We start from the raw sequence: 24,215 nt of genomic DNA on the forward strand, positions 1-24,215 counted from the left end.
CTGGTAACACGGAAATAGTGTACACACCTACTGGTTAATGTTCTCTTTTATCATCGAATAGACCACACCTTAAAATGTCCCCGAAAATTTCGTTCAACAAGGACCGAAATATTGATGGCCCAGTGGTCAATTCAAAGGGCAAAGCCAGAAATCAAAACTGGGCGTGACGAGTGTTGAAAGTCGATTTGGGACGTCGCTCAGAAGAATTCTGAGATACCAAATTTTGGGAATCGAGGCTCATGAAGTATTTCGCACTGTTTCGTTCAAAGGTCCCGCCAATTCCGGGGTAAGGGGGTCTATTACGTATGATGAAGTCGTTGAGCGTCGAGGCTCCTCGGCCTTGGGGTTGGGAAAGCGCCTGTATTGTTTGTTACAAATAAAAGTCGGACGATGCGCATGTGCAATGATTACCGCGCGATCAAATTCCAGCTCCTCCAACTGTCGAATCAGTACGCTGTTCTGTGGACTTAGTTTAAAAGAAGAACGGCGTTGGCTTCGTATCATCAGTATGATCGATTCTCGTGGCGACTGGTAACGGAGTAAATTTTCGGCGAATAGATCAGCAAAATCTGTAGTCAGGAGCCTTGTTCGAAAAAGACGTAGTATAGTCCATATCAGAGGGAACTTGGCTGCATAACAGTGATGGGTTGATTACGAACTTTTTTTAACTACTTGCTTGGTGACACGGCATATCCCTGTTTCCAAATGGGTTGCAGCACCAAATGGAAACAGATCGATCTTTCGGTTTAGCGTATCGGGTGCCTATCATGGTTTTCGCCTTTTCTTCTCATTCTTTTTTATTCATTATGCCGACTAGTGAAGGTATACAGACTGCTAGCCAACGAGGCGCAAATGACAAACTGACATCTAAGTTTATAGATACAGAAACAATCGACGATGATTTGTTGACTTTCGTCTTGCCATCGGATTACCTGCCTGGAATGGATTTACCGAGCAAACGTGTATTGAAAACCCAAGTCATTGCAGATCTCATTGCGCAGTCTTTACTTCAAGTTTCCAACGGCACGTACTGCAGCGCGGGCACTGAATGGAAGAACGGAATGCGAAGCGATGTTCTTTATACACCGCGACTGGCCTTGCAAACGACATTGCCACCAATTTTAGTTGAAGTGCAAAAAAAATTGAGCGAAGCATTCATCAGAAGAATCATCCTGTATTGCCTAAATATAACGAACCTCTACCCTAACCATCCTCTGCCGGTGGTCCTGATCTTTTGCATTGACAAGTGTGCACCTCGAAACCTGTTGGCAAAATTCCAACCATGTGAAGAAAAGCCTTGCCTCAAGTACTTCCCTTCTGCAGAGTGGGCAGACAAATGTTATCTTGTCTCAAACGAAGCGCCGAATGATGATAGCCCAGTTCTCAGTCCTTTGCATGCCCTATCCTTGTTTTTCTCTCAACAACAACCATCCTTGCACTCTCACTCCCACCCCGAGGATCCGACGGTCAAAAAATTATACGAACTCATCAAAGCCTTGTGTGAGGAAGACGAAACTTACGAAGACAACTTCCGAAAGACGATCAATGATGTCTGTGATACACACAATAAGCTGTATAATCGTATAAATATTGCCATCAGAGATATCCCGGGAACATCGAAAGCTTGTCGAATCATTGACCGTGCTCTTGAATACAATTCAAGACTGAAGCGCAAGTTCAGCATGATTGATACGGATAGCGAGTCGTCCTTGGAATTGCCACCCAATCTGCCCATGTCATCACAGGTCCCTGAATCGTCTGCGACAAGGGAATGTGAAGCAGCTTTCATCGCCAATTACCGAAAACATTTAACGGGTCGAATGGACTGGGACGATTGTTTGCAACGTGGTCACGAAGAAGGAATTTTCAAGAGATATTCGACTGGCAATAGCTTGCGAGCTAACTTCGGCTCAAAGAAATAATGGATATTTCCCATGTAAAAAAAAGGTAAGCTTTTCTTTATATTGTTTTACTTATTTATTGATTATCAATAGAAAACATCGCGCATTTTTTGACAAGATATATTCATTAGCCATCTAAATACGAGAATCTGTGGCTTCGTCGGCGAACGGCTCTTTAACAATCAAAAAATACATGGTTTAAATTCCGTGTTCGTTTACCATTAACATCCCCCCCCCAACGCTCATGTAAAAGTATATATGCAAAAGAGCTGTAAAACGAGAATATATGCAGTATCGTCAATTACTCCATTCCCAAGTTTATAGTTTATAGTTTATTTACCCTGAATGCAATCGAGAAATACTCATGGCTAATATTAAATGTGGCATGGCGCAGACCTTTGAGGGACGCACTGGTCTCGTTCATAAACTAGCACGCATATCATACATTGAAAGAAAAAGCAAGCTCGGGATATTCACAATTGCGTGATGACAGGCAATGTTTTATTATAGTGCTCTCCAAATAACAGTTTAAATGACAAAGCCAACGACTGTCACGCAAAAATCTCTTACCATGTAGAAGCAAAGAAGACGTTTAAGGAAGTACACAAAGAATAATCATTCAGGGTGCTATACTGTATTACGATAGAATACTGAAGCGCTGGCATAGATGACGCATACCAGATCTTTCGCCACTACTTGTGTTCCCTGTATCTGCTTCCTCTACTACTACGCTCAGCTCGCCTGCACGTTTCACTTCATGCAGAGCATGATGCAATAGCTTATCTGTAACATTTGTATTCTATATGACGCAATCTGCACCCCAGCGGCTCGTGGAACATCAGCCGTAGCCGAGATGCTCTATGTGTCTAGTTACCTACTCGGATGGAAATATTGCTTTCCTCAATGGATTACCCAGAATAATATATCGAGAATGGCGCCGATCAAATCGGGTCTTGGAGCAACATCGTATTTGCATTGTGCTATGAGGAGAACAGACTGGTTGAATTTGTGCACAACGGAATCGTTTGCCTATCATCATCGTAACAGGGGTTGCGACGGCGTATGTACCTCTTCCATTTTCCTTCTTTGGATCTCTCCAGTAAAAAAAAAAAAAAAAAAAAAAAACCAACCGAAAACGACAGAAAGATCCTGGGATGCTTCACTTGCTGACAAGAAAGGATGGTGCGGTTATGTACCCCAATTGATACGAGAGATATTGTCATCATACCTGGAGTTTTGCAATTGTTCATCAAACTACAACATATGGTACAAAACAGAAATTAGCCACATCGCAATGGATTTGAGGTAGTATCTGTGGTTTTCTCACCAGCCGTCAAGCTTAGGCAAAGTTCCCACCAATGCATTTTCCAAATAAATTCTACGTCTTAGTTGGTCGTCATAGGCAACGGCATGAGATAAAGAGAGGTTTTTTGAAATAGTATATGGAGGCGCCTTGTTGCCAGGAAATTTATTAGCATGTATACAATAGGCAAATGGCAAAGCACTTACTAAGATCAACGCTTCGGTTGCAGCAGCTGAAGGTGTACGGAACTTCGTCGTCATATAGCAAATATAATAATAGACGACTGCATTACTTTACATAAGGAATTACTATACCTTTTGAGACGGTGCAGTACTGTAAAGCATTCTGGATGGGCGCAGGAGCTGATACATCGACTTATAGAACACACATCCATTCGATCATGTCTTCCTAGAGGGTCAAGGTCCATCGGATCGTTCGACAGCTTCTTTCTCGTCTTCTTATTGGAAGGAGCTCTTTTTGGACTTTTCATCTTGATTTCGACCACAAACGCCCGCACCAGAAGAACAACACGAGGAACAAACGCACACAAACTAGGGAATCCAAAAGGGCAACCAAATGTGGGCAATGAAAGGCGTGCATGCAGTGAAGGCAACAGAGACGGACGTAGAGAAACCAATAGCAGGATCAGCCACGGAAAATTGGGACAGTGTCGTATAGGTAAGACTATAAGCCACTGCAGATGATAAATTACCGTGGTTGTAGAGGAACGTCATAATAGCAAACTTAGAGTGTTAAACGGTGTAAACCTGTATTATATATCGATTATTGTATATACTCTATCGCTATACTACCTGGCTAAAAATACGCTAGGCACTCCAAATACCGAAGTTAGTGGATTGAAGATGGAAAATGGAGTATGTCTATGTCAGCAGCGCTTTATTCCGCTATTCTTTGGCTACCTACTACAACTAGTCTTCGTATCATTTTCCGCTGAAATTCTGATTTTTTTATCACTTTTTTGAGGTAGATTCTCCTAGTATATAAGGACGGGACGATAAGTCTCCGAACAACCTTCTATACAAGTGCTCGCGCGTACCTCTTTTCCGTATTTGTTTCTTCGGTATCGTGTGTCTTGCTGGTGGTTCAGTCCTACTTCTCGTCCTCCTCACGCAAAGTCTTATTGATTTCGTATCATTGTTTGATTGTTTGATTGTTGGATCCTTGGGGTGCCAGTGAGAGTGCAAGGATGGTTGTTGCTGAGAGAAAAACAAGGATAGGGCATGCAAAGGATTGAAAACTGTGCCATCATCATTCGGCGCTTCGTTTGAGACAAAATAACATTTATCGGCCCACAGTGTGGATGGAAAGAGCTTCAGCCAAGGATTCTCATCGCATGGTTGGAAACTGGTCATATTGTTTCGATGTACAGATTGGTCAATTCAAAAGATCAGGATCACAGGCAGAGGATGATTTGAGTAGAGGCTGGTTATGTTTAACCCGTACCGGATCAACTTTCTGATAAATCCGTCACTGAATTCCTGTGGGGCTTCAGTTAAGATCGGTGGCAAATTTGTTTGCGAGGTTATTTGCGGTACATAAAGAGCATCATTTCGCATGCTATTTTTCCAGCCAGTGCACGCGCTACAATATGTACCGTTTGAAACATGAAGTAAAGTCGGCGCAATGAGATCGATAATGGTTTAGGATTTCAGTACACGTTTGCTTGGTAAACCCATTGCAGGCAGATAATTCGACGGCAAAATGGAAGTCAACAAATCACCAGCAATTATTTCTGTATCTATAAGCCTGGATATCAGTTTGATATTTGCGCCTCGTTGGCTAGCAGTATGTATACCTTCACTAGTCGTCATAAGGAATAAAAAAGAATGGGATAAAGAGGTGAAAACTATGATAGGTACCCGTTTACGTCAAATCTGAAGATCGGTCTACTTCCATTTGGTGCCGCAGCTCATTTGAAACAGGGAAATGATAAACAACATGATGATTGAGAAAGAAAGATTTAGGCACCAGAAATTGTCCACAACAATGTTGGTTGCCATATATTCATACTCCGCTAAAAACATTTTCTATATTTGGATGTTCACCTTTTGTTGTATGCTGCCATTGTCTCTTTCATAAATAGAGAGCAGATTTCCCAAACAAAACAAATATAGACTGATATTGAAATAGAATGGCGTATTTTCGCGTTTAGGAGTCCCCATTATGGGTTCGATTTTAACTTTACAGAAGTTTCTATGTTTTTGTTACATGTTGGTAAAATCACGCATGGCTTGATCTAATTGCTCTTCTATAGGTATATTGTATTGACTTTCGGTGATGATTTGCAAAAGACTCGGCAAGGTCATTTCGGGAGCGTAGTAGATGTCCACATGTTCGCTTGGACGGACAGGACGATAACGCGGCGGAATAGGAGGTGGGCAATCACTCGTTGTGGTTGCTGCACGTCGTCGCGGGGACCGTTGCGGGACCGGGGGAGCCGAATGTAGGGTATCTTGGTACGACACTGTACTGGATGGGGGGTTGTGGTTGACCAACTCCCAAATAATGGACCCATCACTCATTTCTCGCAGTTCAAGACCATCTAACGGCTTCGGAATACCAGGTCCGGATTTCTGATCTCCCTTTCGTTTGATACTTCGCTGAGGTACTACAGGAGCAGGATAGACACTCGATGGGGAACTTGGCTTATCGTCTTGCCCTGATGACGCACTTTGATCGTCGTCCGAGGGCACATAAATAATAGTTCGTCGTATAACCTCTGCACGTGTAAGCTTGTTGGATGCTCCTTTTTCCTGCAGATTTGTTGTTTTCGTGGGACGCCGTGAAAGTAAATGGGAGATTTTGCGAGACAATTTGGCGTTATCTACGACGGTTTGCTGTTGCTGGGCTGTGCTTTTGATTAGTTGCTGAGTGTCCAATTGCAATGCGGCCTTGGCAGCAGGCGAAATCTTGCTCTCGATTTCATCATTGCTCACGGAACGTTCCTGGACTCTGTTTGAAGTACTCAAGGATCGCATCAAGCCTCGAATGTTGGACATGGACTGTGATCGCACTCGACTGGCTTGGCGTAAAAGGGTGAGCGGAGCAGATGTGCGTTCCGATTTTCGTTGCGGTTTCGTCGCTGAAGATTTGGATGGTGACAGAGGAGAGAGCGGCTTGTCATGATCTGGCAAGAAAATGGGTATAGTCACATCAATATCCCATCGCTCTTTGAACCGAGAATTGCTAGTTTTGGGTGACGGAGGGTAGGGCATAGGAGTCGTTGTCTTGACAGCACCCTCCTCAGGAGCGGGGTGGGTTCTGTCGGCACAACTGCTGTCCTCGGTTTTAAGGAGTTTGGCAGAAGGTTCTGGTGCGGATGTGGGCGCTTCAACTGGTTGGATGCATGTTGCAAGGTCAATTGGTTGATTCTCCTTTGCGGAATTTATTCTTGTGTCCTCAGTTTCTGCTCCATCCATGACGGACAATCGGTTATCGTAGAGATGCCGAACAAAGGCAGACAAGTCGAGCCGACCGGTTGCGGGTTCTCCAGGTGCAGGGTCATGTATATCCGCACGGTTCATCGGCTCCTTTACTACGTTGCAGAAATGCTGATAAAAAGGTGTATTTTCAATGCTTTGATCAATAAACTACAGGCAACCCTAATAAGCTCACACGTATCCACATGATATGAGCGGAGTCTAGTGGCAGGACCGAACTTACCTGATCGTGCGGCCTTGAACGAATAGGACTGAAACTTTGAGGGGAATCATTGGTATCGGGTGACGACGAGGCTGTGACACTATTTTCTGCAACCATGCTTCGGTCTTGGTAGATGCTTACAATGTCGACATGAGGAACAGCATTCACTTGACGTCGTGAAGAAAGACGGCACGAATTGGTGTAGGTTGACATTTGGATAAAAGAAAGATAATACAGTACAAAAAGGGAAAAAGAGAGAGAGAGAGCGACGAAGGAGAGAGAGGATAGCACAAGTATCTGTTACAATGGATGAGGTCGGGTTCTTTTTTTATCTTCGGAAGAAGCAAGACCGCTGGTTAATGGAATCGAGATATATAAGTATTTGTTGGTCGTTGCTCTTTTTGTTCCGTTTTTAGCCAAAAATGTGGTAATATAGAGCTGTTAGGATGCCAAGGAATGAAGTGCGAGATGTATATGAAAAAGATATTGCATAATATTTAGAAACAGGGATGCCTAAGTAGAAAAAAGAAAAAAGGAGAAGGGGGCCCAAACAAGATGTTTAAGTAAAGCCACGGAGTGGATGCATCATTAGAAGAATCCACCTTGTTGCTTGGTAACACAATTTTTTCCTTTCTTAAAACTCTCTCCTCGCATTGGCAAAAACAAGCAGTGAGTTTTGTTGCTCCGCACCGACCCCCTTGGCTTGTAAGTTGTGGTCCAAAATAGCCAGACTGCCGCTGCCAATGAATTCGACCGGGATCTCTTTCTCAGCACCTTGCTGCTTGGCAATCACTTTGAGACGTGGCAATTTCACTTTTCCGGCAATCAGTGGATAACAAGTAAAATCATACGAGCATCGACTTAGCGGTAATACCCGACTCTTCAGTTGCTTGTAACCGGAAAACACAAATGCCTCACTTAGCTCCATGGATGCAGTATACTCGGCGAGATGCACTGTCGGATTATCCACCGTATACGTCAATGTGAATGGTTCCCCGACATAGATTTCCGCAGGTACATCTAATTGACAAAAAAAAAAGGATCGTCTATTAATAAATTGCCTGCATCTACAGGTACAATTATTTTTTTGATCAAAACGCACCTGCCATCACCACCAGACTCGGTTGTTGGGACTGAATTGTCGGTAATGGTATCAGCGTTTTCGCATATTGTTGCTTCTCCCCATGTCTGTAATCAAACGAATGATGTTAAACATCGGTTGTGCTACTGGCCCCACTTTTATCCTTTCCAAAATAGGAAAGAAAAAGGGAGGCCATCAAACATCCCCCAGTTTCTGTCTTACCGTCGCCAATAAATTGCTATTGACCCAATTGGAATGGGTGGCTGCGGCTCAGTAAGATCATCCGTAACCAGTCGGAACAGATAATCGGCATTATACACATGGCCCGTTTTCCATTCTAATGTTTGTCGCCATGAGAAAGATGCATGATTCATTCGATATGCACTTTAGCACAGATGTCCAATGGCCATTTCTACTTACGCTGAGGATGAAAGCCTTCCACCCCGGATAATAATTTCGTTTGTACATTAGGATGATCTACCGTCTGATGATATGCATGTGGGTAAACAAACAAGTAATTAACACAATATCAGTAAAGTTGTGCGTGTACGCAACGTCATAAGCTTCTCATATCAATTACCAAAAATTCCAATTGGATATCCTGAATCTCCAGATCCCACGCAGAACAACACTTGATGGCCGCAATGACCAGCCACCGTTCCGCCTTGTCCAAAACGGGTGAAGTGGCATGGCTGGGTTTTTCGCTTAGCGTGCACAGCTCAAACTTTGTGTCAAAAGGTGCCACAAACGGAATGCGAACCAGTTCAGTTTTTTCTATCAATGGGTTCGATTTTCCAGTGGAGGACATGGTATAGCCGACCTATATCATTCAAAAAGTCAACCATTCTGCATCCATAATCGCAGCTATCTGGGACTTACTGTCATTGTCACCAGTCTAGATCCTGAGACTTCATCACCGTGGAGATAGATTTCTTTTGTTACAGTTTCTCCTGATGCGATGGTTCCCAAGTCCAACTCGCTCATGCCTTGCTTCATCTCGGCCGATCCATCGTCAAAAGATACAAAGTCACCATTCACTACACATGCTTGCATTGAGTTCTGTGTGATAGTACTCTGTTCTATTTTCGCAATTACCTGCGCCTTCGATATTTTTCATTGTTACACTTAGTTTTCCCAAAATTGATTCGCTTTCCCGATTAGTGATCGCCACACAGACTTTGTAATGCTCGTTAAGCAATGCAGGGGTATGATGAGCTGCTTTGATATCAATGCGAGGAGGCTTTTGCATAATCCTGTGAACATCTATCATTAGCACATCGACCAAAACCTTTGAACAGATGTTCCTCACTTACCGGACTTCGTGCAATTCCCCGCGACCGCCCAGTAATTTGAACTTTGGATTGTCACCCACTGTCATCATGATGAGTTCCCAAAGCAATTTCTGTGGGAATTGTACGTGTCACTCATGCAAGTTTACCTTTGGATTCTTCGAGCCATTTGCGGCGACTCGGTGGTTCGTTCTCTACGACCTTGGTATCTAACGGGTAATGCAGGGCAATGTTCCAATGAGCTGAAATCAGATCCAGATAAATGCCAACCATCTAATTAGGTAAGAAATAATTAGAATTTCATCTCGTGCTTACAATTAATCCGCTTACTTTGATTTGACCGCACTCTTTAGGGAATATGGCGGCTTGGATAACCTTCTTTTGATGGCTTGTTATACCAAGGTCCACATCTTTTGTCTGCCATCCACTGTGATCACCTTCCGCCACCGTCGTGAGGCCGTCAGTGCAATCGATGAGCTCCATCTTTTGATGTCCTTCCTCCGTATTGGTGTCACGCAGGATCATGTTATATTGGGCATCGTTGAATATTATTCGCATCGCACTGAATCGGAAAGGTAGAGGCGGTGAGGTTTTATCGGTCGTCAATGTGATCTGGAAAGGGACAGCGGTATCCACAAAATTGGTTTGCGACTGGAACTGAACAGAGCAATGCACAAATGTGTTGATTTGATCCATGTTGATCACCATCGGGGAGTGTTCAATAGGTTCTTGCTTGTGAATAATATCCATCAGTTCCTGCTGGATATCTTGTCGTTTCTGGTCCGTCATAGGAAGCTTGCCGGACAGTAGTTCAATTAAGCATTCGATCGTACGGTCCCAGGACTGGAGTTCCTTGGCACAACGAAGTGACCACCTCAAAATCGATGTCAGTACCATATGCCAGTTTTCCTTTCGATAGGTTTTGCCAATGCGTTCAAAGAATTTGAGTGCCATTTCGAATTTGCCGGTTTCGTAGTAAGTCCCCGCTATCTCTGCCGCGAGGTACAGTGTCATGCGACCATTGCGATGACGTTTGAATTGCTCATAGCTCTTTGTCAATAGTTCAATGGTGAGACCAGAGTGATTGACTTGTCGTTCTTGAGCCAGCAGTTGCTCCAGACCGGTAGGGCCAGCCTCGGTCTCCGAAGCAGAACCTGCATTGGCCGAGGCTTTGGCGAGCGTTGCACGTTCAAGTTCGATAAAACGTCGTCGTCGTTCCGCACAACACATGGCTGCAAGATGGTAGTAGAACCCAGGATGTTGTAAAATAGCTGCAGGATTGCAACCACTGAGATTCGAGCCGCCGCTCAGATTACCGGCCGCGTTGCCAAGTAAAGGACTGCCAATACCCATAGACGATCCCGTATTGCTCGACGTATAAGCAGTAGAAAGAGGGATCTTGAATCCATGCTGGGTGGCATCATCTACAACATCGGCAAAAATTCGATATCTGGCAAAGAACATGGGTTGGGATTTTTTTTCAAGACAGCACTATGGCGGGTTATCTGCACTTACTGTTTGGAAAGCCATTCCCAATATTCAAAGGATTGGTCTCCCATGCTCCATTTCATAGCATAAGTCTGGAACATATGCAAATGGCCATTCAATTGAGCCACTGCTGATGCTGAATCATTCAAAGCCAAATAAAAGCGACATATCTTTTCCGCGCATTAGTACAACAATTACTGATCCATGCGCATCAAAGAGGGGGTTTACCTTGATGTTTAAGGAATCCACGAGGACGCGAGCTTCGTACCATCGCTTGCTGTGAACAGGCAAATGGACAAGGCCAAGACTTGCCGAGGATACAGGAGCAAGTATTTCCGCGAGGATGGTGTAAGCATTCTCATAAGACCTGTATTTGAAATTGAGTGATTCTCTCTTTTTCCTTTGATTCATATAATTGTAACTCACTTGAGCGCGTTTTCGATGTCTTGCCTGCATTCTTGGAAAAAAGCAGTTTTATAATCATACCGGAACAGCCATCCCTGAACTGGCAGTGGCTGAGGTTCGGTATTTCCCAAATCAATCATCGATGGTCTGCTCGCATTCGCTGTGGACGGAAGCTTGGCTCGCTTCTTGCGAATTTTCTTGATACGGTTTGCGTAAAAATGTAAAGCGGCATCATATGATGAACGGTACAAGCTACATACGCCCATGCATCAGTTTACCGTTTGATTTCCTTGCCCACAGAGATACAAAATGTACGGTGGTTCCTTACTCTTTGACAAATGCTTCTATTTCTTGCTGCGGTCCCGAAGCGACGGTGAAAAAGGAATATTTGCTGTCCAAACCGCTCTGTTTCTTTATCATGGATAGTCGCTCTTCAACAGCCCCATCCTCTATCATTGTCTGGTGAATATTTTTCCAAGGGCAAACATTGACTGACTCATTCAGTCTATTCAGATAAAGAAATGATTACTGTACCTGTTTGCTTTGCATCCAACAAAATGACAGCTGAAAATTTCACACCTTTGTCCTGGAAATATTTCCTAAAGCAGAAAGAGTAAGTAACGCTTCCCAAACACATCTTTTTTTTTTTTTCTGTTTATGACATGAGCGACGAAAGCCTACCTACGATCATTAATTTTCTGGACCAACGCGGCATCCTTTTCTCGCTCCGCGGGATCAATAAGCACATGGGATGCCAGAGGGCCCACCTCTCGCTTCGGTTTCGGTGGGCTACCGACTTCGGCCGAGGGATCCCACAATGTGTAAAACCCAACCACAACGCTTGGTGTCTCCAAATGTTTTTTGACCCATGATGTTGATATTAACCCATCCGGATGTAAAGGCGACTGCGGTGAAAGAGGCGACAAAGGAGAATGCATTAATGGAGCGTTGGGCGGGGTCGAAGCGCGTTCAGGAAACGTAAAATTCTAGAAAAATAAAGAAGCATCAGTGGGATCGACCAGCTATTTCAAATGCACCCATTACCTCGGGCACTTGGATGACTTTTAGATACGGGGCATTGACTGAATTGCCGTGTTGAGTGGAATTGGCCACAGCGTCATAGACGGTATACGTTGGCTTGTTAGTGAAGATGGTTGTGAGCGTTTTAGCCAATTCGGATCGCATAGGAACCGCATTAGTCGATGAGCTGGATTGTTTGGTCGTTTCTGTATCGGATGGCTGCGCATTCTGTTCTGCAGTTGCTGCTGTGTCTGTAACTTCGAGACCGTACACTGCCAGCACAGGCACAGGGTGGCATAAAAACTCGGAAGGGTAAGTGTCCATTACGGAAGAGAATAAAGAGACTAGAGTCTAGTCAATCAAGACACGTCGCGGTAATAGTTTTCTATAGTATCGAGCCGCCGTAGAAAAGGAATCACTCAATGCCACACAATGCTCAAGTGAGACGATGAAGAGTAGTGCTGTAAGAAACACTGATGTTAATTCCACGCTTGCAGTGCGGAGACTGAAATATGTTTCCTCATTGGATGGCTTCCAACAGCCCAGGGATTTTCCAATGCGACCTTCCCGATGATCGAGGTAATGCAGCAGGTCTCAAAGCACTGAAATAGCAGTCAGCAAAAGAAAATTAATGGGTTTAGATCGAACTATTGTAGGATGTCTTTATGCTTCTTTTACTCATATTTGGCATCGGGTAAGGCTTATTAAATTAAGGTGTCTTTACAAGGCGAAGAAACATCGATAACCACAGGTTCATTAAGGGCCTTTTAGCAGTTCAACAGTAAGCTGCTTGAGTTACCGTGCAGCTAATTAAGCTATATGTGTTTGATTTTTTATATTACCCATAGCATTGCTAGGCAAGCGCGACATCTGTTTTCTCGGTTCCACCTTGCTCAGCTTTGCTCATTCAAAACCCTGGCAGGCATTGATGGAGGCGTGATGTGTCTTGGATATAATTAGCTTATTTCCAGTTACTAATACATTAATCATACCTCTATTACAAGATTTTTCCACCCTTAGATTAGGATGTGTATACCTTGAAAACACCATACAACCATCCTTTCAACGAGCTGTTATTAATTAGCTGATGCTTTTTCCGGACTTTGAAATATACACGAAGTGAAAGAAAAAAAAAGAAAGTCAACCTGCGATCGATTTTTTTTTTCTCTCTCACGTATTGTGCCAAGCATGGAGGACGACGAACTTCAAGCAATCCGAGCTAGACGATTGGCCGAACTCCAGGGAAGAGGTGGCTCACAGGCAAGTCAGTTTAGCCTTTGGCTAGCGATAATGTCGCCATTTTTGCTGCTATTATTCCTCATCCGGCTTAATCACGACATGTCAGGATGCAGTTATTGATGGAATTCTTGTCATTTTTAGGGCGGTTTTGGATCGCCATCGCCTTCTATGGGAAGTCCCTCCAGTGGTGGAGGTGGCAAAGATGATGAGGACAAGAAAAGGTAACTTTGCGCTTACAGGCGTTGGATGAATCTCCCACACTTATGCATCTGAAATTACCACTAGTCAGATGGAAGAAGCCAGACGAACAATGGTAAGTGCTGCATATATCTGTACAGAGTATATCAATGAGTAAATAACCCATGTAATTCCTTTTTAGCTCTATCAAATCCTCGATAACAATGCTCGTGAGCGCTGTAAGTGAAAAGTAATGATGTCGCGTAATTCCCAATTTCCTAACAGTTGGAGAACAGTGGCCCGTATTCATATGGTGAAGGCTGATAAAGCTCGCGCCGTCGAGGATTTATTGATCCGCATGGCTCAATCGAACCAGTTGCGAAGCAAGGTTACAGAGCAGATGCTGATCGATTTGCTCGGCCAACTCAACCAGCAGGACCAAGGCACCTCCAAGATTGTGGTACGTTTCTTTTGTGTTAAACGTGTTCTTTGACGTGCAACGAAAACGAGATCTTAACATGATATCCTTTATAGTATAATCGCCGTCGATTTGATGATGAATCGGATGACGAGTATGACTTGTAAAGAGTGATGGTGGATCGGGATATTGGATAATAAACATACAGTTTAATCAAAAAATTTTGAGTGCGAAGGGTTACAAGGATTGAAATTATCCGGAATTGCCGAGGAGCCAACCGTCGGACACCTTTGCCGGCTGTCATTTGTTTTGTCCCTTCAGGTTGCTCGTCGGTTCGTCTTTACCCGTCTTGTCAGTTATCAGATAACTCTCTCAGTAAATTTTGTGGACATCTAGCCAGTTTTCGGTGCTGTACTTGGTGTTCATTGCTATTGCTCCGTTAAAAAGTTGTGATACTGAATGGGAAGGTCCGAGTTCCATGCGATTTGTGCCCACAGCCCTTGTTCCCCTGCTAATTCCACGAATATAAATAAGGCTCGTTATCTTATCGTCGCTCAAGAAATGGACAGTGAAGAAGGACTAACAATATGGTACATTCTGATTTAATTGTTTTTGTTATTTCCATCGAATTTCCGTGGTGGCCTATATAGCACAGGGCGGATTAGTCTGCAAGAAGCCCCGAGTTATGATAGTACGATCGACAAGTGATACTATTCTTTAATTGGATGTAGGCGAGACACTGAGATGTCATCCTGCTTTATATGCACATGAAAGAGTATATTTGATTGGCCACAAGCAGCGTTTTATTGGATACACAAACAGCCAACCATGGCAATCATCGAACGAGCAACATAATCTTTTTACAATTCGCTAAAGGTGGACTCGCCATTCTGGGTGACAACCTTGATTAGTTTTCCGTTTTCCAGCGGGGTCGCACCTGTCAAGTAATCATGCAATTGCCTACAGAGAATCGACGAGTAAAAGTTATCAGCATGATTTTTGTCATGACTTTTTTGCCCGGATCTCACTTACTTTGCAATATGTTCCGGTGGCGTCCAGGTGGAGATGTCCGCCTGAGGCATAGCCTTACGGTTCATGGGAGTGTCAATAGTAATGCTACCATTGGATGTTGAGTAAAACCAATCGATGAGCGATTTGACTCTGTATGCTACTTACGGACAAATGGCGGTCACCTTGGCGTCCGTAGGAAGACCACTATTGGCTCCGGCAAGATCCTTGACAAGATGATGAACCGCGCTCTTGGCAATACCGTAACCGATCATACCTAAGGATGAATGGAAAAAAAAATATCATCATAATTAAGAATCAGTGTTGGTAACTCAGTTCTTTGCTTATCAACCACTTACCAGGCGTAGCATCAGCTGCCGCGGCAGCTCCTGTTAATGCCAAAAGACCATTCCTACAAACCATCCATTAGTTCCCTTTACGCGTACTATAAAATTTGCTTCTCGCTGAGACACATACTGCTTCAAATACTTTGTGGCAATGTGAGCGGCGATACAGGAAGACTCGACCGACTGCTTGATCATCAAATTGGCCGATTTCAAAAATCCTGGATACACAAGCCGCCTTCGTTAGACAAGATCGAGGTACACCCCCCCCACCCCCTTCAACTCATTAACGCCCGCCATACCTTTACTGGCAGCGTTACCACCAGCCCATCCACCAGCTACACACAGAATAGCATCCAGCTTGTTATCCTTAAGAAGCGAATTCAACGCGTCCATGACTTGAGAACCCTGCTCTTCCATGGACGATTGACCATTCACAATGGCATTACGATCAGCATCGGTGTTTTCAACGAGGTCAATGTTAATGACCGACTAGTGATATCCGAATTCCCACGGAATACAGTAAGCGACAGACACTAAAGAAAATAGAGACAAGCCAATTGGAACTTACATAGCCCTTTGATTTAAAGTAATTGACCAAGACACGTCCAAGACCGCCCGAACCACCGTACACTGCAAGTTGACTCATGTTGTAGTTGATGAAAAATGGTTTAATTGATATGTGGAGGGAATATGAAGATGAAAGAAGGTAGTTAAAGATACAGAGAAAAGAAGTACAATCGCCTCGAAGGAGGATCATCTTTCTATTTATGCTACAGAGCGTGGGACTTTTTTTTCGGGGACAAAACTTATAAAGTTCAAATGACGCTGACACACCAAAAATTGTGCCACGGTTCACTGACGTGGTTGATTGCAGTTATCGCTTGACGCTACCGTTTCTTCCGTTAGACAATAACTCTGATCGGGACTTGCAGACACGATGCCAGTAGTTGGGTCCACATGAGCAATGTCACAAATGGCCACGGATTGATATGATGCAAAATAGGGGAATAACTGGTATTTCAGAACGCCTCGGGTGATGAGACCATAGGGATATCGGATAATTCGTGACCTAACGAAAAAAGGATGGGAGGGTTATCATTATTGTTAATTTTCGTTTTTGAATTCAGTGATTTTTTGATTAAACTTACCATCGTTCATTGCCGCTTTTATCATCTCCTGGAGACTTTATCCGAATTTGGCTAATGGCGTGGGCTGGTTCGTTTGAAAACATGACGGGTGGTATCGCCAATGGTTCATCAAAGCGATAAAAACTTCCCAGGTACTCTGCTGGGTCAGCTCCTTTGACTATCATGGTTTTGTTTTTTCGCCCAGCGTACATTGATTAGCATCTTTCTTTCTTTTCTCGGCCAATTCTTTACCTTGGACACTGTCGTTTTGCCACATGGCGCCTGGAACAATTTGGCTAAACACAAACACACTGATATCTGCATCCACCACTTGCACCGTCCAATAATTCCAATTGTTGGCTTGCATATGCAAGTCAAATATCAGTTCCTTGTCAGAGGCTAGCACGCGACCCATTTCGATGGCAACATCCGACAACGGTTTTGCTCGGTAGATGATCATCCATGCCAACAAGAAAAGAACCAGGAGTCCGTAACCAATTGTGTGTTGATAAGGAAAACTACATACAAAACATCAATACCTGCGTCATGCTTTTCTGTTTTGGCATCACTTACCATCCTTGCTGTTTGGTATCTGTTCGATAATCTGTTGGCAATAGCAAAATGCCTTCATCATCACTGGCGTAACCATCTGTGTATTTGTATCGCCGAGGCGTGCGACGGACACGATGTGGACTAGTTCGCCAAGGATTCAGGCTTCCATGCTCCTGCCATGTTGGATCTCGTTTGCTCGATCGATACGGGTAACCTCTTACATAATTTCGCAATTTTGGTCGATGCTCTTCGTCCTCCTCCTCGTCATCTTCCGTAGCAAGGCCGTCGTCCTTTTTTTTTTCCCACATCAATGAATATCCACGCCTTGATATATGAAAATCTTGCATAAAGAAGGATGATAACTTACGGAAACTGGTTGACCAAACACCACGGTATGTTCATGTTCATTGCTATTATTATTGCTGTAGGGGTATACATAACGTTCATTCTCTTCGGAACCTAACCACGCACACAATTTCAAATTATGATTTCTGATGCATTGATTTTGATTTTGGAGCCTTTTTTTTTCAATTGAATACATACCTTCAACGTTGGAGACGGCATCGACCAAATTGCGATGGAAAACTTCGGCCGGGCTAGCTGTGCCGTTTACGGGCCGTTTTTTCTTTTTAAGAAATGTTCGTCCATGACGCTCGGTCTATCCGGAAACGAATATTTAGCCATGAATTTGTATTTTCAATAATTAAAGTTCTCAATCATGGTGCTAGTTTTCCCCGTGCCAATGGCCGAGAAAAAAAAGAAAAAAAAGAGACTTACTTCGCTGGCGGAAGAAGCGATTCTACTTGGCTCAATGGACGATCCATGGCTGTTGTGAACATTGGAGAGGGCATGGCCGGTATTGGATAGGTGTGCAATGGAGGTGGGGGAGGGTGCAGCATGTATAGAAGGTGAAGGAGCGTCGTGGTCGTGGTATGAAGGCCGAGGAAGAGAATCGTCCGTGTGGGCCCCAGGATCTTGAAAATGGGCTTTTTCAACTGTCAAGTTGCGATCAAATTTGGACAAGAGCAATTCTCGGCGCAGATTGTTTGGATATTTATCGGTAGCGATGGTTGCGTACTTGTTCAACAACCGTCGTTGAGGCGGACGCACCGGGAAAGTAGATTCGGGTAATGAGTGTTCATTGGACATGAAGAACGCTGAACAGAGTAATTTCTTTTTTTTAAAAAAAAAAAAATCACACACGGGAAGGGGAAATTAAAAGAAACTTCGGTGTGTAATGAGAAAAACCGAGAAATTGAAACAAGTGGAATCAAAACTCTTCCTTGTTTTTTTAATTACATGTTCTGCCTTCTTCTTTAATCCATCTTCTTTTTAGAGTTTTCCCTCTTGTGCTTTGTTTTATTAACTCTATTCATGCATTCGGAGTGTGAGTGACATAGATGGTGACTACTTTGGTAGGGAGATCAGGTACAATTTCATCTTCTGACAATACAGTAACAGGGACTAATTGCGCAAACGGACACAATAAATCCGAAGGATCATACACATGCTCGTCCAGTGAACGCGGAGGACAAGCGGACACTTCCCGTTGAAGCTCGAGTCCTCGATCTTTCAGGGTATCCATTGAAGTAACACGACCCCACAGATCCAATACGGGCAAGTTCTCAACGGCAGGTAAAGATGCCATCACATCGGCTTTCATCAGCGGCACACGGTACAGAGCGGCTGCTTGTGCGTAATCATCAATCACATGATTCCCGAGTTCCAAATGATTTGTAGAAAAACTAAATCCGTAATTGGGATAGAGCATGACATAGGCCCGCATATACACCAATTCGTCGAAATAGCGCCGCCAGGCGTTGGTCCACTGGCTCGAGCGCGCATTGGGCACGGTCACATTTTGTAATTGTTTTTTCGCTTGATCGGCAAGACGTGCCGTAATGTAATCATGAAACTCGCGCCAATGCTCAGGAAAGAATAATGCCCCGGAGCTACTGGGCGTCTGCATCAAGTAAGGCGACGAACGGTTGTACTGGTACGCTTCCATCAAGCTGGCTGCATCAAACAATTGCCGCCCACTGGGATCGTTTTCCATCAATCGAGGTGCATAAAGACTGACACCAAACATGTAGTTCGTTTCTGCCGGTCGTGGTGCAGGTGCATAGCGATATCTTAATAGGGTATACTTGATCCATACATAAAAGAGTTCCGACAGTTCCAATTGATCGTTCAAAATGACCGCATATTCGTCGTTGGTGGCCGGATACCAGGCTTCAGCAAACAGCGGCATAGGATGGACCTTTACGATACGGTGACGCAAATTTTTCTGTCCATGCGGCCAGGGCACGCTATTTGCAAATGTTTGTGTCACACGATCCGTCGATTGTTCCATAATAATCGATAGATCCACAGTATCCCCAAGATAGTGTGCACTGACCGCTGATCGCAATAACCGTGCCAACGAATGCGGTTTCCGATCAGTCGTCACCATCAGTTTGACAGTCATCTTGTGCCATTCTATTATTTTAATCGATAAATGATTAATAGTCTGCTCTTTGGATTGAAAAACTGTGGGTTACTTTTGTTTGCGGTTGTAAACTTACGTTCTAGGGAGACCAGTGGGAGATCGGCCATCCACATCACGTGGGCCACATCACGCGCCGGCAAACCAATGGTGACAGTTTGCGTAATGGTGCCTGCATTTATAATGCTCGCCAAAATGGGATCGGTCTGTTGCTGTACGTGAATCATGACACGCGGTTGAACCCAGTTAATTAATCGTTGCAGGCGATGTAACACCTGATTGGAAGAGGTCCATGTCTCGTCCGCCGGTAACCCCGCCTCTCGTCCAAAATCAATGCGAAGATCGTGAATAGATACATTGCATGCTGGAGATTCGTCTCGAAGGAAAGCGGAAAAGTCGGTACCTGATAACCCACGGTGAACTCCTGTAACCACCGCGTGCACATTTGCATGTTTGTTTTGAAACTGGCACAGCAAAGGAACTATTTGCTTCTGTTGCTCGACACCGTCGATGACGAATAACGCGGATGCCATAGCAGCGTCCACTCGACTTTGATACGCAAATCGGTGGATTGGATCCTGAAGAGCGGCATTGACAGCAAGTATTTGCTGTTTCGATGCTTCGATTGGCTGAGCACTATCGACTGTTTTATCCTCGGAAGGAACAGGAAGTCCAATGCAAGGCACACTTGCTTCGTAATATAACGTGTGACTGATCATGTAACCGGTTAGCGCGCGAGGTAAGGATCGTGGTTGCCGAGCGTTGGCGCTTATGATGGTTGAAATCCACGATCGACGCAATAACCACGCATCATTGACCATATCCACCGCTTGTGACATTTGATTTAATTCGTCCTGCTGCATGGCTTGTCGAACATTGATGGTGTGGGTCTGATTGCGCAACCGAGCAGTTTCTGTTCCAATCAAAGCGTCACCGTATTCATCGGTCAAAGAAAGACGAAGGATCCATTCCAAGTACTGGCGCTCCGGAACCGCATCTTGCAAAATCCAGACGTAATCCGTGTTCACAAACTGAAGCAGATGAATCCATGATTGATCATCACTGCGTTCCATAATATTAATGTTTTGATTCTTGAAACGGTTCTGCAGCGTATTTTTATGTCGTGTGGTGACCCAGATTTGTTCAGGGACGATCGACTGGGATAAAACTGATCGGACTTGCGCTTCTACCCGGTCACTATCCTCATCGCCACGTATTAATACGGTGATGGAAGGTGTATCGACCAAAGGCACATTATTCGCAAGTTGTTTCAGTTCTGTATAAGTATGGCCCTGAACCGTCGACGGATGCATCGTCAATTGGCGGGATAACGATTGGTATCTCAGTTGTGTGTCATGGTTGGGTTTCCATGGAGAGGCCGTACCGGCGTCCAAATCACTGGAAGTTCCTAGTTTCGCCAAAGACAATGGATGAATTTTTTCTATCCAAACAAGACAAAGAAAGTATGCACAAAGAGCCTCTTTTCGCTTACCCTCAGGAGATAAAAGCCGATCTAGTAAAGCATAGTCGGTCATTTGTGTAGTGTCTTCATACTCAATGTGTTCTTCCAAGTCAATGGGGTCGGGCGATGATGGTGATGTAGGCAGTTGGAAAAAAATAAAGACAACAAGACAACATGCCGCAATCCACCAGAGTATGTGGGATCGAAAATGGAACATGAGTCGTTGGAAGAAAAGAGACAAGGGGCTTTGCTGAGTACGGGATGAAGAGGAAGAGGAAGTGGAAGAGAAAGATGAATGAAAAAGAAAACGAGAAAAAATAGATGCAGGAAGTAATGAAGCTAATGAAGAGGAGTGACCAGTGATTGTCCGTCGAGAAAAAGCATCGGCTCTCGCACTGTCGCTCATGGTTTGATTATCTGTCGCCCACTTCTTCATTTGGAAAGTTATCGACCCAAATTCCCGTCAACCCCTCGATTTTTCTTTTTTCTGCTTGTCCAAAAATGGGAATTGTGGTGACACAAGGCGAAAATTTTCTATTGCCTGACATTGGCTCCGCCGAAGCACCAGAAATAAATTCAATCTCAGGGCAGAAGAAACACAACGGCTTCTTTATCGTGTGCCACTCGATTGATTTATGAAATATCGATTTATTTTTCCTCTATTTGAGCTATTTGTGAACTATGGACAGATACCAAGACGTGGATTGGTCAATTTTGGGGAATTTATGATTCACTTGCCGTGAGGGCATATGAGGTGTGACCGGAAAATCAATTTTTCTTACAAGTCTTGTTGCTTGACGCTCCCCCCTGGATCAAATCTTCTTTTGACTTGGTACGACACAAAGCTGCTCATTTGCGAGATTTAGGTGGCCTGAACGGATACTGTATAATATTGGCAAACCAATTCGAGGTACGGAGTGATGCGCTCGCGATATGTTCTGGTCGAGGCTTGGACGTGCTGGATCTCGTCTATCTGCGGATCAACAAAGAAACACCTCAACCTTCTTGGAAATAAACCTACAGTTCAAACATGTCGGTTTTTGGCAACTACAAAGGGAAGGTATATTTCTCTATCAAAAAGATTTTTTTTCTGTGCCGTTGTGGACATGATCTAAGGGTTCCGCAAAGGTTGGATGGACTCTTGCGCCAGCCAATGATGGCCCTAATAGAGGTTTTTATAAAGGAAACTTTTTTAATAGACATTTACGGACGCAGAAAAAACATGGGAAATAAGAAGAAAACAGGCCAGAATATAGAAACATGCCTGTGAGACAATATAAGATTAGGCACAGAAACGCCAACATGCATCAACCGTTTGGCCTTGCGACTCGCTGATGGTCATACAAAAAGCTGGCCGAACAGAGAGTCGCTTGCGAGACACCTCATGCGATATCTCAAAAGAAGAGGGGAAGGAAGAGGTAGGAGAAGGAGATTGACTCTTTATCAACTGGAGAACAGAAAACAAAGCCGCCAAATGAAGGGTGACCCGAGGGGGCATGCGCAGAAACCGGCAATGGCCTTTTTAACTTGCCGCTGAACGTTTGCAAGGTCTTCGATTATTCGATAAAAAGAAAAACCAAATCTCAGGAAGTCACCAACCAATGTGATTGTGTGTTATCATCTATTTTTATTTCTCGAGAGTGGTCTATAGAATTTTGCTATTCTAGCACTAAAGGACAGAGTGATACTCAGGTCAAAGGCAAGTGAAGTATATTCGTAAACGATGCCCAGGTTTATGAAAGTCGAATATTTTCGGGAATCCGGATGAATTGCACTGTATCATCTCCGAGAGAGCGAGCACAAAGAAAAGGGGAGAGGATGGGTGGGACAATCAGTTGATCCACCCTCTCGAATAATGATGATAGGCGTTCGGGCTATGGCCTCCACCAAAAGAACCATAATGCCCAATCCGCAAACATGGAGGATCGGGAAGCAACCCCTGGACAACCATAGTGACAACCGTCTGTATAAGAGACTAAAATATCTGACATTGATTCGATCAGCTTGTTCTAATCTTTCGGCTCCAAGCTGTCTCAGGCTTCCAAGATCATGGGTCAAAAGTTCATTCCATAGCCTGACTTGCGCTCAAAGTCACCGCCCTCATCGATTTCCTTTACGATTTTGTAGATACGGGATTTTCAAATTTCTTCATAATGGTAATGCATGGAGGAGTAGCTGGTCGAAAGCGCTGTCCACGCATGGGCACGCGTCGACGTGATGATTGAAATATCTTTTGCAGAGTAGCCTGAAATTTGAGCTACTGTCCGCTCACAAATCTAAACCAAAAGGATGGACATCGTTGAGCGTAATATGTAGTAGGCGTTGGGCTATCTCTGGATTTAATCCACCATTTGAAAGGTTATCACCCAATCTTTATCCAGTCTCAGAGTCGTCAATATGCGTTTGCGCACATCTAGGCTCCACGTTGCCCGAGGGTTGCATAGCATGTGCAATGTGATGGTGACCATCCACATGGACCCGAAAAGTTTACTCACTATGATTGCATTAGACCAATGATTATCAAGCTTTCACGGTCAGTGTTTCTGTAAAGAATATTTCGACAAATGTATGAACACTCTTTTTTATCTCTACCCCCATGAAGTAAACGCAAAAGCAGGGTTCCAAAGCTGCATATGTCTTTAAAGTGCATTAAATTCGTGTTCTTGGTCCGTCAAGAGGGAGCAAAGAGTATGAGGAGGAGGCAGCGGTAAGCGAAAAGAGAGGCTCCATCTGTTACAACAAAACACTGATGCGCGGTCGAGCAATTGGACCGGCAACTTTCTCGTCGATCCACATTTTTTGCGCCACAGCGTTGATACGCAATATTCATTTCCCATGGATCCTGATAGCCGTCAGCAAAGATCTTAATAACGTCTATTTCCCTCTTGGGACATATTTTTGCAGGTGGAATCTCACCACAAAAACACGGCTGCTCGACTGATGGTTATTTGTTGTTGTAGCATCAAGATTAACAGTAGGCCGTGCTTCAACATTGGAAGTTTCAGTAGCTCTTTGCGAATGACAAAGCAAAAAAAAGTTAGTTAGACAGCATAAAGCATGATGATAACAGATCATAGTTTGGAGGAGACTCGTCGATAAATTCAATTGTCGGTTCATAGGAACGTCTTTGGGATAGAACAGATATCGACGGCGTTGTAGAATTGGCCGATTCATTCACAAAAATGGTATTTTGTATACCGCCAACAGATGAATCTCGAGCATTTTTTGGATTGAGCTGACAATCATTGTG

At 44.1% G+C, this 24,215-nt stretch overlaps 8 protein-coding genes across 8 annotated transcripts; 2 read left to right on the forward strand and 6 right to left on the reverse strand.

Annotated features, from left to right (window-relative positions):
* Positions 1-777: 777 nt before the first annotated feature.
* Positions 778-1,922, forward strand: BYT42DRAFT_535691 (uncharacterized protein; the record flags this gene model as incomplete). The annotated part of the gene is made up of 2 exons (XM_051565473.1): positions 778-822; positions 880-1,922. Exons 1-2 carry the CDS (start codon positions 807-809, stop codon positions 1,920-1,922), a joined length of 1,059 nt encoding a protein of 352 aa, XP_051421773.1. The 5' UTR covers positions 778-806.
* Positions 1,923-3,965: 2,043 nt separating this feature from the next.
* BYT42DRAFT_576633 (uncharacterized protein) lies at positions 3,966-4,965 on the reverse strand. Its single transcript, XM_051569084.1, has 3 exons — positions 4,669-4,965; positions 4,262-4,569; positions 3,966-4,198 (listed from the first exon to the last, which is right to left on the reverse strand). Exons 1-3 carry the CDS (start codon positions 4,779-4,781, stop codon positions 4,176-4,178), a joined length of 444 nt encoding a protein of 147 aa, XP_051421774.1. The 5' UTR covers positions 4,782-4,965; the 3' UTR covers positions 3,966-4,175.
* Positions 4,966-5,368: 403 nt separating this feature from the next.
* On the reverse strand, positions 5,369-7,467 carry BYT42DRAFT_409229 (uncharacterized protein). Its single transcript, XM_051563427.1, has 2 exons — positions 6,841-7,467; positions 5,369-6,776 (listed from the first exon to the last, which is right to left on the reverse strand). Exons 1-2 carry the CDS (start codon positions 7,078-7,080, stop codon positions 5,430-5,432), a joined length of 1,587 nt encoding a protein of 528 aa, XP_051421775.1. The 5' UTR covers positions 7,081-7,467; the 3' UTR covers positions 5,369-5,429.
* Positions 7,468-7,501: 34 nt separating this feature from the next.
* Positions 7,502-12,474, reverse strand: BYT42DRAFT_547544 (Gryzun, putative trafficking through golgi-domain-containing protein; the record flags this gene model as incomplete). Its single annotated transcript, XM_051565955.1, has 17 exons — positions 7,502-7,887; positions 7,970-8,055; positions 8,171-8,285; positions 8,369-8,432; positions 8,529-8,768; positions 8,828-8,985; positions 9,044-9,201; positions 9,262-9,319; positions 9,387-9,510; positions 9,568-10,687; positions 10,753-10,895; positions 10,954-11,092; positions 11,212-11,382; positions 11,459-11,579; positions 11,665-11,729; positions 11,812-12,116; positions 12,175-12,474. 17 exons carry the CDS (start codon positions 12,472-12,474, stop codon positions 7,502-7,504), a joined length of 3,753 nt encoding a protein of 1,250 aa, XP_051421776.1.
* Positions 12,475-13,294: 820 nt separating this feature from the next.
* BYT42DRAFT_576646 (PDCD5-related protein) lies at positions 13,295-14,223 on the forward strand. Its single transcript, XM_051569085.1, has 6 exons — positions 13,295-13,410; positions 13,531-13,610; positions 13,675-13,702; positions 13,769-13,805; positions 13,863-14,026; positions 14,101-14,223. Exons 1-6 carry the CDS (start codon positions 13,339-13,341, stop codon positions 14,149-14,151), a joined length of 432 nt encoding a protein of 143 aa, XP_051421777.1. The 5' UTR covers positions 13,295-13,338; the 3' UTR covers positions 14,152-14,223.
* Positions 14,224-14,844: 621 nt separating this feature from the next.
* BYT42DRAFT_499937 (uncharacterized protein) lies at positions 14,845-15,985 on the reverse strand (the record flags this gene model as incomplete). The annotated part of the gene is made up of 7 exons (XM_051564672.1): positions 14,845-14,944; positions 15,017-15,100; positions 15,161-15,269; positions 15,352-15,404; positions 15,470-15,557; positions 15,660-15,828; positions 15,908-15,985. The coding sequence occupies 7 exons, from the start codon at positions 15,983-15,985 to the stop codon at positions 14,845-14,847; spliced, it is 681 nt and encodes a 226-aa protein (XP_051421778.1).
* Positions 15,986-16,069: 84 nt separating this feature from the next.
* On the reverse strand, positions 16,070-18,213 carry BYT42DRAFT_576649 (uncharacterized protein). The gene is made up of 7 exons (XM_051569086.1): positions 17,796-18,213; positions 17,562-17,676; positions 17,386-17,477; positions 17,040-17,308; positions 16,719-16,984; positions 16,488-16,644; positions 16,070-16,408 (listed from the first exon to the last, which is right to left on the reverse strand). The coding sequence occupies exons 1-7, from the start codon at positions 18,165-18,167 to the stop codon at positions 16,192-16,194; spliced, it is 1,488 nt and encodes a 495-aa protein (XP_051421779.1). The 5' UTR covers positions 18,168-18,213; the 3' UTR covers positions 16,070-16,191.
* Positions 18,214-18,390: 177 nt separating this feature from the next.
* Positions 18,391-21,182, reverse strand: BYT42DRAFT_615674 (uncharacterized protein; the record flags this gene model as incomplete). Its single annotated transcript, XM_051571985.1, has 3 exons — positions 18,391-19,496; positions 19,583-20,911; positions 20,996-21,182. The coding sequence occupies 3 exons, from the start codon at positions 21,180-21,182 to the stop codon at positions 18,391-18,393; spliced, it is 2,622 nt and encodes an 873-aa protein (XP_051421780.1).
* Between the last annotated feature and the right edge of the window lie 3,033 nt (positions 21,183-24,215).

The sequence above is a fragment of the Radiomyces spectabilis genome (genome assembly GCF_025331425.1).
Source record: "Radiomyces spectabilis strain NRRL 2753 chromosome Unknown BYT42scaffold_9, whole genome shotgun sequence".
Taxonomy (NCBI): domain Eukaryota; kingdom Fungi; phylum Mucoromycota; class Mucoromycetes; order Mucorales; family Radiomycetaceae; genus Radiomyces; species Radiomyces spectabilis.

Coding starts and splice junctions, on each gene's coding strand:
- BYT42DRAFT_576633 (XM_051569084.1), bottom strand. CDS start 4,781: ATGCGAAATGATGCTCTTTATGTACCGCAAATAACCTCGCAAACAAAT. Junction 4,570..4,668: donor TTTATCAGAAAGTTGATCCG/GTACGGGTTAAA, acceptor CAATATGACCAG/TTTCCAACCATGCGATGAGA. Junction 4,199..4,261: donor GAAACAAATACGGAAAAGAG/GTACGCGCGAGC, acceptor CTTATATACTAG/GAGAATCTACCTCAAAAAAG.
- BYT42DRAFT_409229 (XM_051563427.1), bottom strand. CDS start 7,080: ATGTCAACCTACACCAATTCGTGCCGTCTTTCTTCACGACGTCAAGTG. Junction 6,777..6,840: donor CTCATATCATGTGGATACGT/GTGAGCTTATTA, acceptor CCTTTTTATCAG/CATTTCTGCAACGTAGTAAA.
- BYT42DRAFT_576646 (XM_051569085.1), top strand. CDS start 13,339: ATGGAGGACGACGAACTTCAAGCAATCCGAGCTAGACGATTGGCCGAA. Junction 13,703..13,768: donor AAGAAGCCAGACGAACAATG/GTAAGTGCTGCA, acceptor ATTCCTTTTTAG/CTCTATCAAATCCTCGATAA. Junction 14,027..14,100: donor AAGGCACCTCCAAGATTGTG/GTACGTTTCTTT, acceptor TATCCTTTATAG/TATAATCGCCGTCGATTTGA.
- BYT42DRAFT_576649 (XM_051569086.1), bottom strand. CDS start 18,167: ATGTCCAATGAACACTCATTACCCGAATCTACTTTCCCGGTGCGTCCG. Junction 17,677..17,795: donor TCGCTTCTTCCGCCAGCGAA/GTAAGTCTCTTT, acceptor GTTTCCGGATAG/ACCGAGCGTCATGGACGAAC. Junction 16,985..17,039: donor GATACCAAACAGCAAGGATG/GTAAGTGATGCC, acceptor TTTTGTATGTAG/TTTTCCTTATCAACACACAA.